This window comes from Accipiter gentilis, chromosome 34 (assembly GCF_929443795.1).
Source record: "Accipiter gentilis chromosome 34, bAccGen1.1, whole genome shotgun sequence".
NCBI classification, from domain to species: domain Eukaryota; kingdom Metazoa; phylum Chordata; class Aves; order Accipitriformes; family Accipitridae; genus Astur; species Astur gentilis.
The window spans coordinates 2,338,241-2,366,138 of NC_064913.1; the positions used below are offsets into that span (position 1 = coordinate 2,338,241).

The window sequence follows — 27,898 nt, forward strand, 5'->3', positions numbered from 1 at the left end:
TCTGTTACTGGTCTTTACCTTATTTAAGCCCTGAGGAGTCTCGTCTGTCCAGGTAAGAAAGAGCATACATAAAAACATCATTCCTCATTTATAGCAGTGGCTTTATTATGAGAAGTTGGGACTGAGCTAATTGCTTACAGTTGTGTGGCACGTGAGCCGGTGGCTCAAGGAGGAACCTGAGCTTGCATGAAAAACTGGCAGTTCAATCCTGGACTTTTTAACTCAGGCGAATTCTTCAGAATGTATTTGTACCTTCTGCATCAAAATTGTATAGTTCTCTCCCTTGGCTATACAGAATTTTTTTAGAGTAAAATACTTAATGTAAAAAAATACAGTAGCATAATTAAAACATTTGATTGTTGGGCCGGTATTTTACAAAATACGATAAAGATGATTGTAAATCTGAGAATTTGGTTTATAAAAACATAAATTCTTTTTGCATATAAAATTCCTTGTCTGAAAAGCCACATTTGCGCAGGAAGGTTTTGCCCTGCCATGTCACATTAGTCCTTACTTTATTTGAAGATCACAAGCATAACAGTCATTAAAGCCAGGATATGTAGAGTTGGTTTTACTGCAGCTGATGCCCGTTCGAACTCTTGGTAGAGGGGAATTTTGGGGCATGAAGGCGCTTCTGGTTTGATAGAGACTTCTGGGAAAGAGAAGTCCTGTTTCAAAGCACTGAAGTTACCAGTATTGTCAGGAATTTCCACTGTCTTCAGCACTGATTTAAATCCTGGTACAGTAGCCTAGGAGCAAATGTGAAACCTTTTCTTACTTGGTTTGAAACATTGTTGAGTGAAACAATCATTGTCTAGTGTGCTTATTTTACACTTTCACCATAAGAAAAAAGTGTTCTAAATATAAGTTTGAGAACATGGGCTGAGAAAAGAGTAAAGTTTTCATGTTATATCAGTAAGACTAACCCCACCCAAAAACCTGAGACTATTTACTTTAACAGGGGGGCACAGCATGCTGTACAAGAGAGGGAATCCTGCAGTTATGCTTCAGCATAAACCCTCAGCTGGCAGCAGGCAGAGCCGTTCTCGTGGACCAGCTACTGCCACCCATCCTCTGCAGAGAAGCCATGTCCACCAGGGAAGTAACTGTCTCCGCTGGCATTGTCAGCCCCTCGCTGCCTGGGCTTTGGGGACCCCAGCCTCCGCCCCCTCGCCCTTCAAGAGCTCTGGTTTGTCTCAAACACCTCAAGGTCCCGTCATCACGGTCCAGACACTCATCCCAGCTGGCTCCACCATCTCTGTCAGATGAGTGCTTATCTCCAGCCAGTCTGGGGCCTCGAGACCCTACTGCATCAAACAAATTTCCTTTCTGCTGACTCACATTCTAAGATACTATCTTCTTTTAAATCTGCTAAAGAGCCGTTACAGCTCCTGTATATGACTTGAGCAAGTTCAGCTCATTGGTCTGTAAGGATGCAGTATCGCTGTGCTCAGGAACTCGATGCAATTAGAAACAACAATTGAGTAAGGCGGCACACTTACATTGATGACATACGTCCCAGGCAGGAGGAGAAGAAAGTATTCCCCGTGTTGATTTGTTCTGTAGGGGCAAACATGAGCCCTTCCTTTGGCTTCCACGATGGCATTGGGAATAGGAGTCCCATTCTTACCAGTAACTTGACCCTTGACACCTATGAAAAAGGGAGACAAGAGAAAGGTCACAGCATTTAACTGTGGTGAGCTACCTCCTCTGAGAAAGTCGGGCTGTTTTGTTCCTGGATGCTCTCAAAGGCTATTTCATGCACTTCTAATAATATCACTAGTCCCTTCTATCTTAAGGGAATTAAAATAGAAAATCCTTTGTTGTTGTTAACATGAGGGTAAGCCATTAAGTTAGAGAGCAGCACTGTAATCTCCGCTTCTAAGTCTCATTTGCTGAAAGCAACATAAATACTTACTGCATGTGTCTTTTACTGAAGAGCTTCAATCTTCAGTACTGGTTTGGGGGGGGGGCGTTGCCCCCCCCCCCCTTTTTTTTTTTTTTTTTAATTTAAAATAAGTTGGCCTCTTATCCAGTACTTCCCAAGGGCAGAATACCAACACTGTCTGCTTATGAAATAGTTTCCCTAAATTCTCACACACCACCTTCAAGGCAGCACTCGCGTTAAGCAAAGATAAAACAGCAGTCAGACTTCCTGGGCAACAAAACGCGAGACAAGCAACAGATTTGTGCAAACTCAACTCATTGTAAAGTACCACTGCTTCACTAACCCACAGCTCTCTTCCAACTGTGAAGGTAAAGAGCACACCTAGAAAAGCCTTACAAAAACACAAAATGCAAGCAGCAAAGACCCATGAAACATTGTCCACACACACACATACCTGTACAGACCTCTGAAATAAATGACTGCCCCAAGGCTGCTCAGCAAAGCGGGCTGTCTGAGGGGGGTCTCTGCTAAGACAGCCCCTGGGGCCCGCCCCTTGCTCCTGCCCCAGCACATTTTAAGCCCCTTGCATCGCTGTAGTAGTGCCCATTGCCCCACACCTGACACACGTTTTAAGTTCTCCCTTACCCATCCCTGGCCTTGTAGCACTTGCTAGTCCAAAGCAATAGCTCCCAGGTTCAGGCCAGAGCTCCTCACCTGTGAGCTCTGACACTGACCTGGGCTGCTGAAGAGCTCCCACTTTGCCCACCGGCCTGACCTCAGCTTTGGCTCCCTTCCCCATTCGCATACCCACCTAGATGTACTTGTTTTATATATTCGATCAGAGCAGCTTTGTTGTCTCTCCAAAACTTTTCCAGCTGGTTTGCTGGAGGATATTTACAGCATGACAGCTCCAATGTAATTTCAAAACATTGTCCCCAGATGTAGTTGTAATCTTGCATTCCACCTTAAAAGTGACATAAAAGAAAGAGCATTCAGCTGCAAAGAAGCACCAAGTTCAAGCTCAAAGAAAAATAGGAGAGTTAAAATGTTGGTATCCAATACAACCAATGTTGCATCACACCTGTAAGAAAAGTAAATCAGATAAATGATTCCTCAGTGCCACATTTGTATTTACTGCCTCCTGTGGAAAACCAACTTAATTACTCTAGTTACATGTAGAGTGTTGTTTTCTAAAGCACATTATGGCTGAGGAAGGGTGGGTCTTTGACTTAAACTCATTCAAGCGCTCCCAAGCAAAGAGGGGCAGGTAAATTCACAGGCTGGCATAGAGTTTGCCACTGCCAAAGCCATCCTAAGGGCCTGTTAAGGCTTTGAATTTAGACAGTGAAAGCAACACGCAGTGCCATAGTACACAGGACCCATGTTCTATTTGGCTACACATAAACAGTAATGAAAACATTTATTTCAGTGATCAAACATTAAAAAAAAAGGATGATGTATGAACAGAAGATTGGTCTTCTTTCTGAAAGGACAAGACCTTGGTGCCACACCAGTGCGTGCGCATGTATGTTATCTATACAGCCACCCAGGCCTTAAGAAAGGGCACAGAAGCAGCCAGACAGCAGAGACTGCCTCATTCACTTCTGTAACTGCTGACTGGGAGGGTCTGCAAACACCCAGGTCCTGCTCAGAGAATCCGCGTGAACACGTTTGCTTACTCCCCTCATCAACCCTCTACTCTGGGCAAAATCACAGCCCTTTCACCATCAAAGATGGCAGGCGGAAGCGAGAACATCATATCTGAAGCAGCTGAAAAAAATATATCGCTGACATTCTTACCTTCCAGCTGGTACCAAGAATACCCGTTGGTAATGCCTTCCGGAAAGGTTTGTCTGTTGTCACACCCAGTCCCTTTGTACATGCTGGCATGGTTGAAAGAATAAGTTTTTGCCAGATGAATAAAGACATCATCATCAAGAGACCTGCTATAGCCTTTCAAAGAGCCGGTAACTGCAGAATGAAGATAGCCATCATGTAACTCTCATTACTGGTAAAACATACAGTGCTGGCTTACATACAGGATAAATATCTCCCAAATAGCCATATCAGGCAGTGAATTTTGATGGGGTTTTGATGGGCTGCCCATCCCAGCTCAAAAGCTGGAAAAATGTTGCAGAAATCCTTACAAATTTTGCTTTAGTACAGCTAACATTCCTAAACCAAATCAGCTGTGGAGAAGAGAGTTTGTTACTGGCTTACCTGAGTTACCATTATCAAAGGTGTAACTGGCAACCAGGGCACCCCCGTGCAAGTTTGCCGAAAGAACAAACGTTTCATTTTTTATCCAGTCCATTACTGCTTGAGTCTCTGGCTGAATACTAGCGTTGTTATTTTCAAAGGCATCAGGGAAATTTCTGTTCAGATCTTCTCCATTCTTATTGTACCTTAGAAAGAGAGAAGACATTCCCATTACTGCTTGGCCTATGGACACTTCCACATCGCCAGCCTCCCAGTACTTAAAATCTGTTGCATGCTAGTGTCTTTGGGAAACAGGCAAGGTGACCATTGCAAATCTTCTCAAGCATTAAGAAGATGGACTTTAGTTTGCTTTCTGGCAGCCCTGGAATTTTCACAGGACACAATAAAACAATTCTATGGTATTTGAGGTGGAAACAGTGAATAATATTTAACATGCATATAGCATGCGCACACCTACACATACGTGAATTAGAAGAACCTAAAGCCAGATAAGGAGGAGGATGTCCTTCTGTATGGTTTTTCCCACTTGTATAGAAGACCAAGGTAACTACTGGATGGCAGGGTCCTTTGTCCTGCTGTCACTCTGGACATAGAGCAAAACATTTGACTCAAACACAGGATGCATTCTCTTCTCCCTGTACCTGAATGTCCAGCCTGTGCAAATGCTTTCTTTTTCACTCAGACAGGTCAGTACAAGAGTAGAGAGGGTATTTAGCATCAGCTGTATTAATTTTTAAACTCAGTAGCTAGTTAAACTCTGTCTATTTGACAGTGAGGGGATAAAAAATACCACCCTCCATAAAAGTCCTATCTATTTGCTGAGGAATAAATTTCTTTCCTAATAAAAAGGACAGCCTACACCAATCACCTAGAGAACTAAACTACCTTGTCACTTGCTTCCGACGTTGCCATGGCCAGTGATCCAAGAGAACTTCTGGCTCATGAGTTTGCTTTTTGTGCATATTCCAACTCTGTTCCTTTGGGATTTCTTCCCATTCTCTCACTCTCTCCTCTTCTTCCCTTTTCTAGCCTGTTAAACCTTTCCTCCCTTTTTTGGTCTCTGCAATAGTTACATTAAAGAATGCAAAAGTAGCACAGGATGCAACGCTAGGTTACTTTTTCTTCTGTGTAAGTTTTCTTCCTAGCTCTGCTATTAGCACAACACTTATTACAGCTAGCTCTGCTTGCGTAACTCCTCCCTCTTAGTAGATCTGTGTTCAACATGATCTTCAAACACATTTCTAGAAGTCCATTCAGCCAGCTTAGACACACCTTATTCTCATTAGGAAGGGTTACGGGGTTCTGCAATTGAACTAGATCCCTATGGGTGGAGTTTTCCTTCTTTTTTTGTAGCACCCTAAAGGTCTAAATAGATAATTGAGCTTCTATTCGCAGTCTGGGTCTCCTGCCTAAAAGGTTAGGTCATTATACCATTCTGACCAATTTTCTCTAGCCACACCACATATAAACACCAGTCTGACTCAGTCTTCCAAAAACTCTATGCCGTAACAGTGTGTCTTCAGAACAGCACAGGCCAAAATTAGCCCTCACGCATCCTCTAGGCTGTCCTCGCCACCAAGTATGACTCAGTCTCTTGGCTATCTCCGATTATTACTCCCCACCCATTTCTTCTACCTACTCCCACCCTCCTAAACCGCCCTTACCTTCCTGGCGTGTAGTAACAATCAGGCACTTTTGTAGCTTCAAATCCATCAGGATTCATTGTTGGCATGATGTGAATCCGGGTATTATTGAGTAACCGGGTAATAACTGGGTCACGTCTATAGCTGGTCACCAGGAAGTCTATCAAATGGAGCAGCATTTCTCTCCCAACAGTCTGTATAAAGAAACATAGATTTTAAGTCTGCTATGGAAGAAGAAGAGAAAAAAAAAGACCCACCACCTTACACTTACAGGTTTTTTCTTACTGGATTATACAGACATACAAGAGCATCCTGGTCAGCACTGTTTTGTCTTATGCTCTCCCCTAAATATATCTGAAGTAATTTAATACATGAAAGGAGTCACTGGAGGGCTTTCACAAGGGTTTTAAACCCATATCAACCAGAGCTTTTTCTGTAATGGGAAACTGACTGTGTCAGCTACACTGCTTAAATCCTGCACGGATAAGGAGTAGCCTTATCAAAAACTAAAACTGCATAGACTGCCTGTTAAAGAGCACGTGGGCTTGGAAACGCACCACTGCACTATCTCAGCTGCACTGCAGAGTCAGCTCTGTGCTGATGCCCAAGGGACCCCAGGCCCTGCACATAAGCGTCAGTGCTGTGCATCACCACTTGGCAGTGAAGTTCAGAAGAAAGGAAGGCGACACCTTCCATGTTTTCCAGGTGGTACAGAGCAGGATTTTTTCTTGTTGATCACCTTCTATGGGAAGTCAACTTTAATACAGGATCAAGAGAGGCCCCATAGGCACTTCTGTAATATTCTCTGTTACATTGCTTTATTTTAATGCCATGAACACAGGCATTAGGGAAACCAAACAGGTATATATAAATCCTTAGCAGAAGAGATGGAAGGATATTTGGATGCAGACTTTGGATCAAGGAAAGGCAGTAGCAGAGAAAAAGCTAAATACGTATTTTCATTCATGTAAGTTTGTATAGGTCATGAAAGCTGGCAGGACATCTCCCTTTAGTCTGCTCTATCAGATTTCAGGCAAAACAATGGCAAGATTCAGCTCCAGTGAGTTAAGAACAATCCTATTCTACCCCAGAAACCACTAGCACAGCGTTCACTGAACCATACTTTCCAGGAGCATTTCCTATAGCACTGTGACCCATGCCTCAAGGGCACTGTAGTGTTCCTAAGCCCTGGCTGGGATGGGAACAAATCAAGACTTGCAACTAGATGTGCTCCAGAGACAATTTATTTCTAAGAACAAAGCCTGGTAAATCACTGCAGGCTCTAATTCAGAGCTTACAGCATCTCAGTATCTTTTTGAATGAGTCTTGCACCACTGAAGTGGAAATCTTTCAAATCTTTTTTTTTTTTTTTTTTCCCCCTAAAGTGAGGAACATGGAGCAGCATTACTAGAAGAACCTGGTGTTGCAGATAAACATGTCCTTGCTTTCAGACTGGTACAGGCTAAGGTAAAAGCCGGGTGAAGTCAGGTAGGGGAAAAGGACTATTTCTCCACAGCTATTTGCTGCGCTAATACCTTGTTGAATTTTCACATTAGTACATTTTAAGTGATAAGTCCTGCTCCAGGTGTTAAGGTAAACAGGAACACAGACACTGTCCAGCAGGAGCTCTGTCTGCAGGAGCCCCGTTGGTACATGATGGGGCAAGGAGGTCTGGGTGTAACTGCTGTTCAGGTTGGGAGCATACCATGTCTTGCCAGTTAGCTGGCAATTGCTGTTTATTGCAGGGGAAACAAACAAACAATGTAGTGCCAAACATGATCACACCATTTAAAGTGTCAAAATTGAAGGCAGCCACGCAGTTTGCACAGGGAAAAAGAAGGATCTCTTCCCACCCTGCCCTCCAGCAGATTTGTTCCTAAGTTTTCTAACCCTTGCCTGTCAGCTCCTGCTGATCTCCTGCAAGCCACCATCCAGTAATTTGTTAGGGGAAGCTACATTACACAAATGCATATACTGTGTCAGTAACTAAGTTGTTCTTTTTCTAGACAATGCAGCAAATGGGCTTGGACAAGGGGTAAAAGGTACCCAATTTCCTCCATTGCCAGTGGCTTTCAAAACAGCACCTGAGCACATGAAAGCAGACTGCTCTGCCGGTTTGATAAATTTACTCTGTGAAATTTAAGAAGGGATGCAACAGAACCTGTCTTGTACAGGCAGCTCAGTTCCAGCTCTGGGTGATAGACATCTTGGGAAGAACACAGAGCAGGGGGGAAAGAAAGGAGGGGAGGGAAGTCAGCCAAGATGTGGCCCTGGGCATGAGAGATAAAGCTAGCAGACTCAGAAGCAGCAAGAACAGCCCTACCACAGAGGTAGCTAAACTACAGACAAGACTGGACTGCTCTCTGGTAAAACTGGGAAAGTGCCTCCAATCCTACTGTACTTCTCTGCAGTACCTGACAAAAAGATATCCAGGAAAGAAAAGGTAAAGAAGCAGAACAGGAAGGGGAAAAAAAGATAAAGAAAAGCAACAAGAGAAGGTGGTGGAAAAGGACAACATTTACAAAGAATGGAAGATGACCAGTTTTTCATGGATGACATTCTTTGCACTTAGAAGTTAAACCCAGATTTACTTACATATACAGTATTTTAAAAACTAATCCTATTTTATAGGATTCCTTGTATAGCTATTGTTGTACCCAAGTATGTAGTAGATTAAACAATTCAGCTAATCTCTATCACAGAGAGTTGGCACTTTGATCATTCCCTTGTGGGAGAAGAGTATATTTATTACAACACTGTTTCGGTGGGCCAACTGAGGGGTGGTTTTGTTTTGGTCCAGAGTACCCTGAATTTCTTGAGAAAGCACAGCTGGAGATGTTTGAGGGGAGGGAAAGTTTTCGTTTCTGGGAAAGTATAGCTCAAGTTTTGATCAAGCCCTTGGAAGGCATCTGCCACCCAGCCAGGTAGAGCCATTAGAAGCTTCAAAAAAAGGATCTAGACACAGTGGAGGTAGGTTGCTGACAGTAAAGTCGAGGACAGACACCTTAACCTGCCTCTAGTCTAATATGAAGATGTAGGGAGCAGGGGACAGCCTTTATGTGCTCTGGGACTTTGAGAAGACATGATGAATACTTGGTTTTAATCGTGGTATCCCAAGGGCAATGCCCAGGTGCATTGTTTTGCTGTATCTCAGATGAGGAGTGACACAAAAGCAAAGGAAAACCCTTTCTCCCACCTCCAGGGATACAGTTAGATATTCAGTTTCTCTGTACACTTTCAGCTGTCTGTTTCCTTGTGTGCCCCAAAGGGAGAGAGTCAGCGTGAAAGGCTTTTGGGGATCCTCAGGGGAAGTCCTGAATGAAGCAGCACGCATGTGTCAGGGCATGGATTGACACTATAGAAAAGGGTGTTCCTGCTGTTTCTGTACACATACCCCTTAAACTTGCTGACTATTGCTTCTGGCATGTCTGGGTCAGCACCCTGCTCAGCTACTGAAGGGCTTACTCAGGAAGCCCTAGCAGCAGCCAGTTAAAAGATTAAGGTTATCTCCAATTGCACCTGCGCTGTAACACTTCACTGCAGCACCCCTGTTTTTAAAACATTTTTGTTACCACATAAGACACCTAATACCAGGGGACTATGGGTGGATAGACTCTGCCCATTTTTACGATTAAAATTCTTTCCTTAAATGTGGCCTGGTTTTTAAGTTGAACTATGTTGAAAGAAAGATCCAAACCATCAGGTAGGACCTGTTTCAGAGCAACATGGTCTTGCCCATGTCCTTGCTCCAACCCTGACTGCTCTACAGACCTAGCACTAGCACAACCCCGCCTAAGGAAGTGGAGTTACAGCACAGAAACCAATAGTCCATCCTGGTTTACCACTTAAATGCCACACTTACAAGATGTTCTTTTTTAACACTTGTATAGCACTAATTATTATGCACAGCTGCAACACACCCCACTCTATTTGTCCTTCTTTACTAAAGTGCTAAAGCGACTGTTTGTGCAAATAGAGTTTGGCACATACCCATTTATTTCTATAGCAGCAATTGCTATGGAAATAAAAGAACTACCACATGTATGACAGGGAATTGCAGTTCCTTGGATTATCACTTAAGGAAGTGGCAACACAAAGCCTGCTTTTGAACTAGTAACTGGCATAAGATAGTACCACCTGGACAAATTCCATAGCCTTGAGGCTTCTCAGCACAGGCTTCACCTGGCTGAGAAATGGATCACTTTATTTTCCCCACTCAGAAGAGTGGGAGTAAAGATAAGGAAAAAGGTAACTGGGGCAAGGCAGCAGCCCTACCTGTGTTGAAAGATCTCTCAGCAGCATCCAGCTGTTTTTAAATTCTGTTGTTAGCAAATAGATTTGGTTGCTTTGAATTTTGAAATCTCTGGTGCTTCCGACCTTCTTTATACCACATCAGCTGATACTGAAGCCAGGTGGAAAATAGTTCACTACACAAGAAATATTTCTTTTTTTTTAACTCTCTTTTCTAGAGCATGTATTTGTTTCCCTGCCACACCACTTCCATACTATACTGCACAGTGCAAAGGACGCAAGATATGTACTGAAAATTCCTTACAGCAGATTGTGTAGTATGTGGACAACTCTATTTGCCCAGCCTGGTGGAAAAAAAGTACCTTTTTTGATATTGGCATTTTGATAGTGTAAATGCCACTGCCATTCATTTTTCGGAAATGAGTGAGAAATTCTACACAAGACTCATTAGTTCATTGTTTTTTGGTTGGTTTTTTTGTTTGTTTGTTTGGTTTTTTTTAAGCCCCAATGATGTTGATCACAAATAAACCTACCCCAGTCCTCAGTCACCCAAGCCCTAGTAAGTCACCATATCTCAGGAAACCATTCTGTGGATATGACTATGTGTATGATGACATGGAAAATAGTCTAGTTGCTTTAACTTAAACCACAAGGTAAGCAAGCAAGATCAACACATCTTTCATGTAGGCTAGGTCAGGCCTATCAGTACAGGCTTTGCTTCTCATAACAAAAAAGAGTTTATCTTATGATGGCCCAGTTACAGTATATCTGCAGAAAGTTAAGGAAGTCATATACTTAATATATTAAAGGGAACAAGCAGAAATACACAAGTAGTTTACACTTTGTTCAGATGTGCTTTTCCTCAAAGGGTTTCCCTTGTGTGATATACACGGTTTAGGAAAAGCCTTCTAATTAGATCCTGTGGTTCAGTTGTGTAGACTGGACTCAAGTCACTGGTACAGCTGGTCAAAAGGTGATAGTTCTGCTCCATTTATGACTTAGGAGTGTTTGGGTGTTTGATTGCAGTCAATGTTAAGTAGAATAAGTTCTTCCCCAGAGAGGAACGTGTGAGTATACACATTGAAGAAGAAAGGATCTTTCAAGTAATAGTACAAGTCTGGGACAAGAGAGACTGCTGCTCAGTTCAGAATGAGAGCTGCCTGAGAACAACAGGCAACCTCTCCCTCATCTTCCTCAGTACAGACTTTATTAACATTGCACAGGCTGATGCATTTTCTGTAGTCTATTAGTGCCATTTTGATTAAAGTCTCACATAGCTGCAAGTGACTGGACTAATCATCATTTTTAATCTGGCTTAGGTTAAACAAAAAGTACTGCTAAAAATGGTGTCCAACTTCATACAGGCACACAAAGAATGGGAGAAGTGTTTTGTTGCACCTCTGGGGATCCGAGACAAAAGTTCACGCTATTTGGCAATGGTGATCACAAAATAAAATCGTTTAAACCTTGGCTGGTCATGTCTTACAGTATTAAGAAAAATTACCCTACTTAAATAATAAATCTTTCCAGTTCTGAAAAAAATACTCTTCCTAGTATTGCATACTCATGTTAGTTTATTAGAACTTCCCTGCTGGGCAGCTCTCCAAATAACCTAGGTTTTCTTCCAGCAGCATGTGCAAATAGCCTGCACGCATGCAATTCAGGCTCCCCCCCAACTTTTAGGTTTCAGGAGCAGCCAGACAGCTGAGTCAAAAAAGAAAAATCATTTGTGTGATCATGACAGGTTAGAAGGGCAGCATCACCAAACAACACTTGAGAACAGAAGTTTTCTCACTCTGTACCATTTATGAAAAGCATCACTGAAACACAAAAGACCCAACTAGATCAAATAAAGCCATAATCCTGCAATTTTAAGTTATGACAGACTGTGAAACACAAGTTGAAGCTTGTCATACAGTCAATACAAAACTTATCTGCTTAAAATATTATAGGGCTGGCTGAATCTTTCCCCAGTGACTAGTCCAGCAGAATCTTATATTATGGGAAAAAATATTCAAGTTCTTCAATGCTTTTCTATACAAGGAATTCATTTCCTGCCATCTGAAATACATTTATGGTCAGATAGGAAAAACAAACAGCAACTGTGTTACATCCATACACAAAAAACCATAAGGCAAAGATCATCATGAGGGCCTAAAAAGGAGGAATCCTCTATTTCCAGAATCTTCCCTAGGTGCATGCTTGGTCTAATGAACAAGTTAAAATGCAGCATGGCACTTAATACTATATGGTACCTAGGCAGCTCAAGGATCAACCCTACTCAAACTCAAACACAGTGCCAGATCCCTTAAAAAAAATTCTTGCCTCATTTCCTCAAAGTCAATATAAGAATTTAGATCCTAGGCAGTGATCCAGGTTGCCTGATCTTCAGCAATTCCTGACCCTGTGGATATGCAAATGGTGCATGTCTCCACAGTCAGAGTTCCTTGTGCACATCCTGCTAGGCAGTGATAATGGCAGAAGTGCTTCATTGTGGAGGCTTCAATAGGAGGAGTGGCCTTCTGCAGTCCAGCAATATTGGATTTGAGAGCCAGGCCATTCTGGATGAGATCATATCCTGCCCTCCATCTCTTTCCCACCAAAGTGGGATCATCTGTAGCCATAGATTTTCAATTCCCGTCAGCAGTCTGCAGGGACTGTCATATGGAACCTCAGTTCCTAGGCACCCTAGACTACCCTGCTGACACACACTAGGTTTTAGGAGTTGCAAACCCCATCTTGGGCATCCAGTAACATGCATACCCATTTGAAACCATGAATCAGCTTCCTCCCACAGAATTAAATTCCAAAGCAGTCAGACTCCCAGCAGCACTTTGAGCATAGCCACTGTCAAACAAGGTGAAACTAGTCTAACTTGGGGAAAATTCTTGGCACATAATGTCACAAGTGTCTGTAGGCGTGCAAGTGCTCATGCATGGTATTAGTAATAGCAATAGCTTGTGACATGTTACACTTTACATGGGATACACTTCCTACTACATCTATTTTTCTTCGTTTGAGGAATTCAGTCTAGCAGATATAGATAGATATATAAAAAAGATTTTGCCATTTCTGTTTAATTATTTACCCTTCACATTAAAGGCTGCACAGGAATATATTGTGTAGTTTAAACTTATCCTGAACATGACTAATATAAGCAGGTAAAGCTAAAGAATAAGGGAACTAGAAAGCAAGAAAAGATTAGAGAGAAGAGTGAAGCTTTAAGTCTTTCTGTTCCAGATTCATGTACTACACCAGGAAGGCTCATAATCACCATTTTCTCCTTTATCATTACTAAGTGGGCATTCTTTCCAGAGCAAGTTAATCCTGTAATTGCTTTTTGTTTTGTACTCACTGTGTACATCTCAGGTAAATCTAGGTATTCCAAGCTTAAGGTTTCCAAGATAAATTTTCTTCCTAAAATAATTTGGTGCCTCACAGCAATTATTATTCAATCTTATGATGTATTTGAAGAGTTCTATCAGTCATACTTCATGCCTAGGCAATAATAATGCACAAGCAAACTATTGCATCTGACTCATTGCCAGGAAAGTTAAAGCCTCTGGGTTTATTCACATGGAGAAGACAAAGCTCTCCACTTGGTCTTACGTGTAGGATTGTAGGATTCTTTACTGTGATGTAAGGTCTCCTAAAGCCCTTCCACCAGAACAAGGGAACTTTATTCATGAAATTCCTCAAGAAATACACACATATTAGGTCTTCTTTGAGGTATGACATACCTCAATATTAAGTAGCACACACCTAAGAAGTTCACTCTCAGCCTCTGGTAAGTGTATTTGGTATAAATGACATTACAAAAGTTGAAACGTACCTCATCCCCATGCATATTCGCAACATACTTGAACTCTGGAATGCCAATCTTATGATGGGTTGGAAACCTTCCCAGAACAAGAACCCACAGGTCTCTACCTTTAAGAGTGGAAAGGGAAAAAACATTTATTTAAACAACTATAATATCATACAAACCTTAGGAAAAAAAAATTTAAAAAGAGTTGGTCATTAAGACCACCATACAAATTCTCATATTTCATTACTGCCCAGTCAGTCCTATATATAGCATATTAAGTAGGCTGTGGGGTTTTTATTCTATGAGTACTTGTTATATTAGTTACGGTAAAACAGTTTGGTTTTTTTTTTTGTAATAAACATTTTTCAAATCAAGTTTAGCAAGCAAGATCTTGTCAAGCAAAGTCACCAAGCAATTAAAGAGTATTTAAAATAAAAGACATTCTTCCCCAAAATATTAAATCATAAGGGTTTTCTGAAGTACACACAGAAGTTTTCATTAACACAAAGAGCGAGCATCTTTTTTGTATTAAAGACAACACAGAAAAACTAAACACATTCATGAGTTACTGCTCAGAAAACAGGAGATACCAAGCAGCTCTGTATCAGAGACATATTAAATAATAAAAATTAGCACAGAAAGAATTAATAGATACAGAATGAGTATTAGTTTAGGACCAGTAAAGCTGCACAGGAAGCTGAACTTCAAAAAACAAACAAACATTTTGGAAGTCCTCACTAGGGGAAGGGGCATTTTTAATTATTATTTTTAGCGATATTGTGGCATTTCAGATCTCATCTTGAAAACTATGCTTCCCATTAGTCTGCTCAAGGAGGTGGAAAGCTCTAGTATCACCAGATGGCAGCAATGAAACTGGGCCAGTTCCTTGATAATAGCAGTCACAGCCTATAGATTGCTAATGCCCAGACCTTGCATATATGCTACCTGTCCCCAGCTCACTCAGGGCTTGTTGGGACCCATAAGCTGTCTCAGAGGAGTCCAGCTGTCATTGTTACTTACAGGAAAGAATGTAGGTGCTGCTATATGCAGTACCATAAAAAGTGTTATTTCCTAAATCTTTGTGGAGCATCAAATCTGCAGTAAATAAACTCTGGAGCGTAACAATTTCTCAGAGGTGTAAGCCATGACCCTCATGGTATAGCAGCAGTGAGCCAGTCACATAGCTAGAAAGGAAAACAAAAATGCTGTGGCAACTGCAGTACCTTCAGGAATGGGGAAAAAAACTGAAGAGGGCAGAAAGAACACAACAAGATGGACTGAAAACAACTGCAAGACAGGTAAAACTGAAGACTGGCTGCCAAACTAAATTCTCACTTAACAGGTCGAATCAGAGTCTCAGGCTTAGAATCAAGAAGCAACAAGACAGCACTGAGGGCAGACAGATTCAACAAGGAATAGTCTCAGGATCCCTTAGTTTTACACAGTCACTCTAGAAGACATCAGTGTTCAACCCTTATATCCATATGCTACACACAAAGCTGTGAGATGCTGCTACTGACTTTTTCATTAAAGGACAATGTGAGCAAGCAATCCATACTTTTAAAAATAAGTTAACGGTAAGTGCTTTGGTGACAAAGCTAGTTATTTGGCTTTGTTGTATGCAGAGCCACTGTTTCATTAAAAAAAAGAAATTAGTTTGACTTCTATAAACCTAGACAAGTTACAGAGCAGAGAAACCAGGGATGCTAGCTTTTAAGCACATCCTTCTTCAAAAAGGAATGAAGAACAACCATCAATCCTCACCACCCTAGCCCTTCTCCCCTCCAAAACCTCCAGAGGTCCCTTCCAACCTCAATCAACCTGCAATTCTGTGAAAATAGATGACAAGTCTTGCTGCAGAAGTATGCTTGGAACTGAAAAAAATCCTAGTCATGAAAAAAACATGCTACTTTTATTCAATCTCAATTTCTATCTCTGCAATGTGTCATCTTCTCCATGGTTGCATCAAGGGGCACCTGCAATGAAGTACCAAGGAAGTCCTTCCAGAGTGACTCCTATAACTGTTTGTCCTTATGCCCTCTAAGCCATTATGCCTAGCTCTCCTTCCCTCTACTGGAAGGAAATTTCAGACATCCTCTCCTTGGTTCCCAACTTGTCAGCTGCCATATGGACTGCTGCACCAAGAGGAACATACAATTGCGATTGCAGCCTTTCTGTCACAGCCCAAACTTAAGATGACTACTGGCAAACCTACAACGTGCAGCTTCCCTAGCTAGGGATTCATCAGACAAAGCTGCAGTGTCAAAGAACACATCCAACATCTAAGTGGCGAAATTATAAGATTAAGGTAGCAAAGGACCTATATTGGAGACCTGATGGTGCCCCAGCTCTCTCCTTGATGGATGTGGATACAGCTAAATTGTAAAACACGTGGTTTCCTACAGAGGAGTCATATGCCTTCTATAAGGTTATAAATTCATTCAGCCCTGGGACTGCTCATTGTCAGCATGAGTACCAAGCACACAGACAGGGCTTCAAAATATCTCAGAGCCAACGGGTTCAGTGAGTTACAGGTAAAAAGCCCTTTCACAGCAAGTGAAATAAGTGCCAATTAAAAGCAGTAGCTTCCTCAAATCCTTGATGATTTCCTACACAAGCACAAAACAGTGACCTAGAAGGCGAGATGGTTTAATGTCCTGGTCCTGCACTAAGCTAACCAATATATTTACTACATTTATATTACCTTTCTGTACATAATTATTATCCATTATATAAAATAACCAACCAATCACAGCAGCCAGACAATACTGTAGTCCCTAGAACATGAAGCATCTTATCTCACCAATAACTAGACATTAAGATTAGACCCAGGTTTTCTTTGAAAGGAAGCAGGTCACAAGGACTATTTCAAAGCCAACTGCTAGCAATGACAACATCCACATCCATTGCATACAGACTTTTTGGAGCATCTCATGAACCACTGTAGAACAGTGTCGCATTCTTTAGCCACTTCCCCACAGCAGCACTAGCACAAATTCAGTACTATATATATACACTAAAGCAACAAGAGTCCAAGTACAGCCAAAATGCTATAGTTATTTCTATCATTTAAGACTTTCTACAAATATTGTATTCTGATTTCAAATTAAAAGGAAATTTCTAGTGCCTTGCCATCAGCAGTGTTCATTCCTGCTGCTGTCACTGTGAAACTGCACTCATGGGAAACACAAGGAAGAGCTAAGTATAGACTAGCATTAAGTACTGATTTAAATTGGTCTTTCCAGCATTAGTGTTTAGACTGTTTATAGTTTATGTGAGGGCCATCTAAATGATAAACACTCCCATGAACTGAGACAGCAATTATTTCCTGGCATTTCCAGCTTGTGAGAAGTATTAAACCTACCATTAACAATTAAAATAAATTCCTGGGTCTGTTCAGCCTGCAGTACTGGATTAGTGTACCTATGAGGGATGATGTAAGATTTCTTTCCATACAGCAGTAATTTACTGCATATAAAAAGATTCAGCATATAGATAGTTTCCTTAATCAGTAAAGCTTAGATAACACTGTTTTTGTACCTGAAGTGAACAGCAAAGCTATCTCCCATGCTTTGAATCAACTGAATGTGTATCAGAAAGTAATTTCTCACTGCCAAACCAGAACTGACTTCAACTAATTAGTGAACTATATTTCAAGTAATCAGGACAAACGTGTGTTTCTAACTGTGTGTCTTGGGACACATAAGGCTTGCATTGGAACAGAGCCAGACCACACAGCTTCTAGTAGAATGAGCAATCTTTTTTAAAATTTTCTAGCACTGCCACAGTTAATGGCATAGTATCAGTATTCTAACTAGATTTGTGAAAACTAGGAATTAAGATGGAAAATCGAATTTGATCTCCAGATCAAGTGGGAAAGAAACCAAATCATTTGTACATGTTGCCATCTGGATTGCCTCCCTGGTTTGTTCTGTTCTGAAATTTATTTCTACTTTTCTTCATTTTGTTCTTTACAGCTTCATCTATGAAAAAGAACTTCAAAGAAAGTTATGGCTAGGAAATTAAGTGAAATGACTGGGCAACGCACCAGACCCAGTGTCAGTACTGCTCAGGCTAGGCTACAGATTCAGGTTTGCATGGAGGTCCACTTTGACCCAGAAACAGCAATAGGCTGACTACAGTCCTCCTGGCCTGGCCATGTGTTGCACACTGACTTCATGAGTAGGAACTGCAGTAATGCTGATCCATGTTGAAGCAGTCCCTACCTAGAAAGCACAGGACAGAAGAGAGGAAGAATGATTGACTCTCATTGGAATGCAAGGCCCGAGAACAATTTAATCCTAGAAACAATTACAGAACCATAGAACTTCCCAGGTTGGAAGGTACTTCAAAAGATCTGGTCCAAAGTTTCATGGGAAAGCAAGCCTAAATGAGATTATCAAGCACCCTGTCCAGTTGCATCTTGAAAACTTCCAGTGATGGGGACTCTACCACATCCCTGGAGAAGTTCCAGTGAATGAGTGTTCTCACTGTAAAAAGTTTCTTTCTTATATTGAGATGAAATCTCTCCTGGTGGAACTAGCATCCATTGCCCCTTGTCTTTTTCCATGTGGCTCCTTGTGAACAGAGAGCCTCCATCCTCTTTGTAGCCACCCTTTTAAGTACTAGAATCCTGTGAGGAGGTGTGTGTCCCGTACCCCCCCCGCGCAAGGATTCTCTTCTCCAGGGAGAAGAGCCTGAATTCCTTCAGTCTTTCCTCACAGGGCAGGTTCTCCAGCCCTTTGATCATCTTTGTGGCCCCCTCTCTTTACACCCTCTCCAGTCTGTCCACTTCCTTCTTGAATTGTGGGTACCAGAACCAGACACAGTACTCCAGATACAGCCTGAGTGGCACAATCACACTTTTATCTCAGCTAGCAATGCCCCTGTGGATGCATCCCAGGATCCAATTTGCCATCATTGTTGCAGCATCACACTGCTGACTCGTGTCCACCAGGACTCCCAGGTCCCTTTCCGCAAGGCTGCTCCCCAGCCACACAGATCCTAGCCTATACTGGGCTCTTTGGTTATTCCATCCCCGGTGCAGGACTTTGGATTTGTCTCTGCTAAACTTCATACTGCTCTTGCTAGTCCACTCTTCCCTTCCAGCCTGTCCAGGTCTCTTTAAGATGGTTCACCCTTCTAACTTGTCCATCTCACCGCCTAGTCTGGTGTCATCAACAAATGCAGTGATGGTGCTTTCAATCCCATCATCCAGATCATTTATGAAGATGTTGAACAGTGCAGAGTCTAATATCGATCCCTGGGGGACCTCACTTTGACGGGCTGCCAGCATGAGTAAAAAAACATTGATGACCACCCTCTGAATATGGCCTGTTAGCCAGCTTCCTCCTTATCTTGCAGGCCACCTATCCAATCTGCAGCTTACCAGCTTGTCTAAGAGAAGGCTGTGAGGAAAAGTGTTGAAAACAGTTTACTCTGGCTCCAGATCTCACTGAATACCTATTTGAACAGTACAGCACTGAACATGGCTCATACAAAACTTGCTCTGACACTGGCTAGAAAATTGAGGTTTTAGATGTCTAAATCCTCAGATATGAGTCTGCTTGGATTCATCTATGTTACCTACAAAACACGTAAAGCTAGATTATGAGAAGAGACATGACATTATACCAAATAAAATTAATGACCTCAAAAAATATACGCCTGAGATTTGATGCAAGCCACACCAATTTACTTCTCTTTGTATTTCATATCCTTTTCCTTAAAACTTACTAATTTTTACTCTTACTTATCCCATGTTTGGCAACAAACGCTACAGGCCAAGTAGTATATTATCAGGGTGGTTTGCATATTACCCAGAAAGATATGGCCCTAAGTTGTAGGGAAGGCCACCTTACTAGTAAGAGAAGAAGATAGAGAAGTTAAACAGAAACTGCAAACAACTTAAAAGCTTTATTATTTTTCAGATTGTTATTGACTACTGATATTTCAGCAGTCCTGAGAACTCTCCCTATCAGGGCTTCACTCCATCATGCTCCACACAAACTTTTAAAATACATGTTTCTGACCCCCAGAGCATGCAATCAAAGCAGTGCAAAATAAGAAGGGGGACCAGACAGACAAGGTTTTGTTCAATGAGAACGTAAGAGGGTGGTGGCTATGCCTGAGGCATAGCTTGTATCAATCCTGCTCAATTCCAGTATAAGCAGAAGAGCTTCAGCCTAGATTTTATGATGAGAACACCAAGTAACAGTAGTGAAATAAACATACCAGCTGATTTTTATAACAGCTTCCACTGCAAAGGCAACCATTACATAATTATGGTTTGACAGAAGAAAGAGAAACGATGCAAATAACTAGCATCTGCATTACTTATACAAAATATTGTGGGGAGATGGGATGGCATGAGAGTCACTCCTTGATAAATTCTTCTGTAGATATACCACAATTCCCACATAATCTCTCATACGCTCTTTAATCCACTTTAACTATGCATACTAATATTGAAAACACTTCCTTAACTGCATTTGGCAACATATTCTGCAATGTCTTGGGATACTCCATCCTTACCAGCTACCTGTAATACTAGTGTAAATCTAGGTTAATTGTTAGCATGCAAGACACTAAGGCATCTTTACAGTTTTCTTTTCATTGCAGAACTACATCAGAGTATCTTTCCAGCTGCACCTGACACCTATTTTCTGAGACTAAGTCAAACTATGCTTATTACTTAAAAGTTCCTTATCTTGCAGGAAGAGAGATGAAGAAATCAATCCTGGCTTTATCACTTCTAACTTTTAAGTCACATTCATGGTAAACCTGTTTGCATACTAGCATAAACCATTCTTTGGTTTTTAAGTTTTCTGATCTGTACTTGTATTCCCTGCAGAGTTCAGTAGTGTCAGCATATAACAGGAGTACAGTTGCCACCTATGTGTGCACACATAGGCAAGATGGGAATACAAAGGCATTAAATCCTTAGGTAACTTAGCATTGCATTTCCAAGCTTCAATACAAAGACAAAGTGTTAGTTTCTCCATGATAACAGTGGGGCAATACTGTCTTCTGGCAAAACACTACCACAGCTAATGAAGGACTTCAGGAGCAATTCCCTTTTGCTAAGCGAGCACCAGCAGCATCCTTGCCCTGTGGTACTCTGATTTGCCATCAACAGTTCAAGCTGGAAGATCTAAAGCTATTTTGGTACTTGTCTTCCGCAAGCAGACTGCCCAACAGCACACACAGCTTGATTCAGATTAACAGAATTTGAGTTACCAACACATTATTTATGTAACCAGAAATGTCTAATCAGAATGACTGAGGTAGTAGCATTGCAGAAGTAGCCTTACAAACATGAACAAATATGTGAGTTATACCTAACCAGACTGTTGAATAAAGCACCCTCCTGATAAGTAACATACATGCATCCTGTGGGGATATAAATTTTGTAAATTATCAGCCAAAAAAGGCAGCTGTCTGCTCAGAAAACAGACACTCTAAATGTCTAGTTTACACTCAGAATAACCTACGTACCTGAAGCTGGGATCAGATAGACATCTGTATGAACAACTGTAGTACATCAGATTCTTTTGTGAGAGTTTATCCTCACTTCCAGTATACCATGTTCTTATGGTCTACTGAGACAGAAAATATTATCTAAAGACTCAGCCTGGATTAGCATTAGTAATAAACAAAGTTGGTATCCCAAGAAGAGCTAGGACACTTTAAATATAAGAAAGCCTTCAAGGTATTTTGAAGGATTAAAGATACAGATCAATCACATATGTTAACCAGGCACATCTGGCAATGTTTGGCATGGTGCATAGGTAAGTAGAACAAACCCAGAAGAGCCCAAGGTAACATTAGACCGCAGGTCTACCGTGGCTACATCCCCCCTCCCACCCCAAACTGATCACACTTCTTATTTGGGGAGGGGAACAAAGGTTTTAGTACTTGCTTTGTTTCCCCAAGTATCCTGCTTAATGGAGAGCATGTAAAAGAGATCATAATTAGCAAGAATTAATCTAACCACACTATTCTTAGTAAACTATTGGAAGGAGTAAAAATCATTGACAAGGAAGCAAATTCTTATTTGAGGATAACAGCTAGAGACACTAATTGGTAGAGTACCTGCGCAGCACTTTTAAATTTTATTTCAAAGTGTTAGGGCTATCCCGTGCTCTGTATTTCCATTTGTCAGCTTTCTGACTGCTAATACAGACAGTCCTATCTCAGCCAATTTGTGGTATTTCTTGAGATAGAAAGGACCAGAATGTTTCAGCAACAGCTGCATTACCACTGACATAGTTACTATGCTGGGACCACTGCTTAGCTTAACACTTCTGGTCTCTTCCCACACATCCCTTTTTACAGGCATAAGACTACCTCTCTCTCTAAAGAGAAAAGAAAGAAATAAAAGTAACAATTTCCCACTACTTAATAAGCACCTATCTACTTCCAGAGATTACACCAGCCAATCCAATTTAGAGTCAGTACCTTATAAGCAGAACTGTGGGAATGACCAATGGCTTTAAAAAAAAAATAGACACTGCTTATTTGTAACCAAAGCACTTGAGAAGGGAGTCAAAATAGTTCATGGCTCATGTGCTTGCCTATCTTCCGAAAGATTTACAAATCTTTGGTTGACTGGGACATCCACAGCTGCTTTAAACACTTTCACAGGACTTGTATTTTATGAGAACGACAACTTTTTCTTTCCTACATGTACATGACTCACCACACTGTACCATTTCCAGTTCTCATAATCACTTTATACACAAAGCAATGAAAAATTGCCAATCCAGAGCACAGTCTCTATAATAGCACCTTATAGTTTATTTCAATGCAAATCAAGAAATAAAAATAAATTTTAAAAATCCAAACAAAAACAACCCAGAAGGAAATACTGTTTTTAAATTAATATACACTAACCTTAGCCAGTATTGCTCACTGAGAGCAGAGCACCACAGACACATAGGATTAGCCCAAACAGGCTCTCCCCATTACTTACACTCACTGCTTTCATATTCACTCCCAGAAACCAAGCAGACTGTTTTTCCTTTTCACCAACTCTTGCTTCTGTTACCACAGGGTTTTTAAACCTAGTTCTGAAAACATGTGCTTTATTTTCTGAGAAAGATGTGAAACTGGTATGCATCCAGTAATTTTCAGAAAAGCTACTGTATGCATAAAAGAAAGTAACATTACCCATTCACAATAGTACTGTTGGATCATCATGAGCTGAGTGATTGCTTATAACACAAGCTAGGCACAAGAAAGGGGATGGTTTGTTTTTAAGTGCAATTTATCCAGAGTCAACATTTTTATTTGGCCTACCCTTTTGTCACCAGAGGCGGAGAAGACTAAAACTATTCCTGCCACCTGAAGGCAAGAGAGGGAGTAGAAAACTAGGAGGACACTATAGGTTGTTGCTCCTACATGGCTGAGAAGTTACTGGTGAACTTTGAGGGTTTCAGTGTACTGAAGTGCCTCATCAAGAGACTTACTATGCAGATCCTGTAAACATCCTTGGCAGATACCAGACATTATGTTTGCTCCAAGATTAGCAAGCTCCAAACAATACACATCTCACTGGCAGAGTCCTACAAATTGAGACAGTGAGCAGCTTCCCCCCCCCCCCTTTTTTTTTTAAACTGGCTGGATAGGAAAAAAGGCAAGACAGATTCACTTTTTTAAAAAGAATCCAACCCTTATCATCATCTGTTTCTGGCTTAGTTAACAGGCTACATGAGTTTGACCAGCTGCTTCCAGATTCTCTTTCAAAATGTCTCCTTAGAAACATTAGTGACTGCCTTTTAAGAAAGGCAACAGACACTACAAGGAACTAAAATTCAGGCACCTACAAACAGAGTAACTCAGTCCTCCTTTGAGAAACATGTTCTGCTGGCCTTTGTTTCCTCTTGGATTTTGAGATCAGCCTAGTGCAACTGTACATCAAAGCAAGCTTTGTACTTTAACCTACTTTACGTCCACCATGATTAGGAAATACACTTTGTCAGAAACACCCAGGTTGCACATAGCCAGAAGTGCATACTGAGGAAGTATCATGCTGTGCCTACCCAATTCCTAGACTTTTCTCTAGCTATTCTTGGAAAAAAGAATACTGGTCCAGACTGGACTTTTGAACTGATGCAGCATAACTGTCTTTAAGAGCACAGTTTGCTTTTATTTTAGCTTTAGGATAAATGTTACTTTTGCAGACCTGCTCAAGCTCTGCTTAAATGCCCCAGGTAACTGCAAGACTCATGGATGTAGAACACATTGGTGGAACAAACAAGAAATGTAACTCAACCGTCCTAAATCCACTGTGAGCTCAGCATGTTACACAGCAGCTACAGTCATTTAATTAAATAACTCCAACTGCCATGAACTGACCTTTCGCATAACAACAAGTAAGCCCTAGACATCAAGCTGCACAATCATCTGCTTAGAAGCAGCCCCTAAACTTTTTCTTGCATCTGATCAACTGTAAAGATTAGAGTTACTGTGCCAGGAGTAGAGCAGTTTACAGGGAGGGTAGTATCTCAGCTGCTAGGGGAAGAGAGCTACAGCCAGCCCTATGCATTATTTGTTTCCATCTCCAGTAGCTAATTCATACAAAGTTCTGAAAGCAGAACTAGCAATCATCATCCAGCTTTTAGAGAAAGAAACCAGCCTTAAAAAAAAAATCTAGATCCCTTTTCTATGCAAAATAATGTATGGAACAACTGCCTAAGGAACAAATGCTTCAGGGTAAGCAGTCACATGCTGCCTATCAACTAATTAATGTATTATGAGTAGGTCTCCATTTATACTTATGTGAACCAGCTGAACACAATATGCCATACCACAGCTACATATAGAAAGCTTTAATTAGGCAGTCCTGACAATCAGCAACATTGGTAGCTCCAAGGATCTACAGCCAGAGGTCCTTGGCAGAAAGTCCATCCAGAAGGGATGAAAGGTACACTGCTCTTTTGTGAGGCATGACTAAAAAGCTAGTAGAAATACTTTTCTACTAAAAAGCTTCATCCCCTCAAGTGGGGTAGGAGGTATGTATTATTGTGCTCTCCTCAAGTAACAGGAGAATGCAGACTGACCATCTAGGTGAAACACAGGCATAGGATAAGAGTTTTATTTCAAGTAAGTCTGTGATTAGAATTTGTTTAAAAATTAACAACATTGTACTGAAAGGGCAATTCAACCCATATCACTGATCATTAACATCAATATTCACCCGATATTCCCTGTTCCTAGGGAAATATAGACCCTGTAGCACAACCCAAAGACTGGCACATGTAGGCTGTGACAGGCTAATAGAGAGACCTAATCTGGTGGCAGAAGACCTTTAATCAAAGGCCATCTCTTGATTAATAGTTATGTTTTCTCTTTTTTTCTTTACTGGATAATCTTTCTCTTCTTGTGCTACTCTACAGCATCTGAAAAACAGCAGCTGGAGGAATTGAATACCTATTTAGGACCAGCGTTAGTCAACACCGAGTTACATATAAAAAGTAACTTGAAGTAAGAGTACAGATTTAATTTGCCCCTTGCAATCAACAAACCATAATTTAAATTGTTGGGATAGTTATGAGCTATACAAAGGATCACAAGCCATGTTTCAAGATCACATCTCTTATCTACATCATTAAAAATTTATGTACAATACTCCAAAGAGCAGAATCCTACAAGTAGTGAGGGGGAAAAGCCCCAGTAATTTACCTGTCCATTATGCACCACTGTTAGTATCCTGAGCTCTGTGGTTTTGTACTTGGCTGATTTTTTAAAAAAAATTTTCTACATACTTACTTTCTCAACACCAGCTAAAGGATATGGAGATCGCCAAGAATCAATCTGCACCCACCAGCTGCAATTGCCGATTTTATGTTACACAAGCTCCCCCGCATTGCTAACTTCACTGGTGTGAATTACAATACCCAGTTGTCAATTCTGCCTGCTTCTAAACAAACATGGAAAGCTGCAAAGTCTTGCTGAGGGAAAGCAGGAAGGCTGCAGGCTTAAGACCTTTACTACTCTGAAGAAAAGTTTGACAAATATATGCTGCAACCACACAACTACAAAGCAAGGGGCAGAGAGGATGCAGGAGAGCAGAGATTCTTCCCACAACACTGGTTTTAAATAAATGCTGCTCATAGGAACACCAGACTATTTCTAAATAGCTCAGATCTTCCTGTTTCAAAGTTACAACATAAAGATACCAATACTAGATGACAGGTTTTATATGAAAAGAAGTGTTTGATCTATGTTGCTAGGATAGGTCCCCTTCAAACAGTTGTTTGAAATTTATTTATTTATTTTTTTTAGGCTGGGACAGGAATCTCTGATATGGCAGGTTTCACAGAAAAAAAACCTTCCCACAAGATCTTCTGCAAGAACAATATTTAAGTTCCATTTGTGTGTGTGTGCATGTATGTAAAAGAAAACTACACAACACATACAAATACATACACACACTTCCATTATTATTTTTAGGTGTAGGAAATAGCATAGAAAGCAAGACAAAGATGATTGACCAATTCAGAGCAAGCATAAAGAAGACTTAAGCCAGTTATTTTACTTTTGCTGTAAGAGAATAGGAACATGCTCAGAATCAGTGACCACATCTCTGAGTAACATCTTAACTTATCAACCTTTTAAACATCTGATGCTGACCAAGCTACATACTTTTTATAAATTATTTGCGTAAAAAGCACAGCCATACTGACAGGAAAACAATGTTAACTCATGTTATCAGGCAAAATCTTAGTACTTGGCTATTGGAAGACTGATTACACACAAACTACCTGTGTCACATTACAGTAGTCAGACTACTATTGCAGAAGGTAGAAGTGCTATGGCTTTTCTCCTATAAGTAGACATACACAGTATTCACATTTAAACTAATTCTGGAGGATGCAGTCAGATGAAATACAAAACTACGTTTCAACATTTAAAGACTTCTTAGCTTCAGTTAGGACAAATGGACTTAGAAGTTAAAGCTAATGCAGTGAGTTCTATTTAAGCACATGGTTTAGAGCAAAGCTCAGTTGGAAGCTGAACATTTTTAAAAATACAGACTAATACTTCTTGTGTTTGAAGTCATGGTTTAGCCTTGACTAGACAAACCCTGAAGGAGCCAGTCCTCCTCCTGTTTTTTACCCCCTTCCTATTGCAGTGACTCACATAATATGCTGCTAATAGTTTACGAGGCTGTTAAGATCAAGCCCACCCATAAGCCCAAACACCCTTTCAATAATAAAATGAACATACACTTATATGCCACAGGTACTGACAAATACTAGAACAAAGATGGTTATGAAGAAGACCAAAAAGAGCAAGTGGCACATAAGGGGAAAAGAATTTCAGAAGAGAAGCAGGCAAGAATGTGTAAAAGTCTAACTATCACGATAAAATGCCCATTTTTAAATGAAACTCTGCACTTGAGCCAAGCAACTTTAGTGTGCTTTACATGAGGCCCTCAGAGTGGGCAATGTCCCATTCATTCTTGTTTCTAAAATTGAACACTGAAGATCTCAATGCTTATATTATCTACACATACCATGCTTGCACGATGAGCCTGTAATTCACAGTACTAAGGAAATCTGTGGGGTGGGAGATGAGAAGGGGAAAGGGAAGGGGAGATATCAAGGATTGAAGACATGAGGAAAGCCATCTGCAGCAGTCATTCAAATGGAACAAAGAGAAGGTAATACTCTTCTACACAAACATACCTCGCATGTAACCACAGAAAAAAATAATTGCAATGTTCTCTTTAAAGACATCACATTCGCTGTGCATTTTCCTCTAGACAATTTGTTTATTTTCAAGACAAAATGTCTTCTTTATCTTTTTTTTTCCTTCCTTTTTAAATACATGGTACTTGCATTTAGTTTGTACAAACATTTAATAACAGGTAACACTGAGAAACTTACCTCAAAGTACACTGGGCTATGTATAACCTTCTCATTCTATTTTTGTACCGCGCCAGGACTCCTGAAACTAACCTGATAAGAACAATTTCAGTAGAGTACAAACATTTCATGGATACATATTCCAGTTTTGTTTTCTCCAGCAGTAAAACTTGTTTTCTAGTACTTCAAACAAAAGTAAAGACATCCAGAATAT

The 27,898-nt window shown here is 40.8% G+C and overlaps 1 protein-coding gene across 2 annotated transcripts in view; it reads right to left on the minus strand.

Moving 5' to 3' along the window:
- Positions 1-80: 80 nt before the first annotated feature.
- Positions 81-27,898, minus strand: part of CPM (carboxypeptidase M) — a 29,346-nt gene continuing 1,528 nt past the window's right edge. Inside the window, exons 2-9 of one of the 2 annotated variants that reach the window (XM_049792522.1) lie at positions 27,706-27,777; positions 13,835-13,932; positions 5,773-5,945; positions 4,109-4,293; positions 3,689-3,859; positions 2,700-2,852; positions 1,503-1,651; positions 81-749 (exon numbers count right to left, since the gene is read on the minus strand). In XM_049792522.1, the coding sequence (XP_049648479.1) occupies positions 516-749; positions 1,503-1,651; positions 2,700-2,852; positions 3,689-3,859; positions 4,109-4,293; positions 5,773-5,945; positions 13,835-13,849 (1,080 nt within the window). In that variant the 5' untranslated portion in view covers positions 13,850-13,932; positions 27,706-27,777 and the 3' untranslated portion in view covers positions 81-515. The remainder of the gene's footprint in view (positions 750-1,502; positions 1,652-2,699; positions 2,853-3,688; positions 3,860-4,108; positions 4,294-5,772; positions 5,946-13,834; positions 13,933-27,705; positions 27,778-27,898) is intronic. The other variant, XM_049792521.1, reaches the window with a different exon arrangement.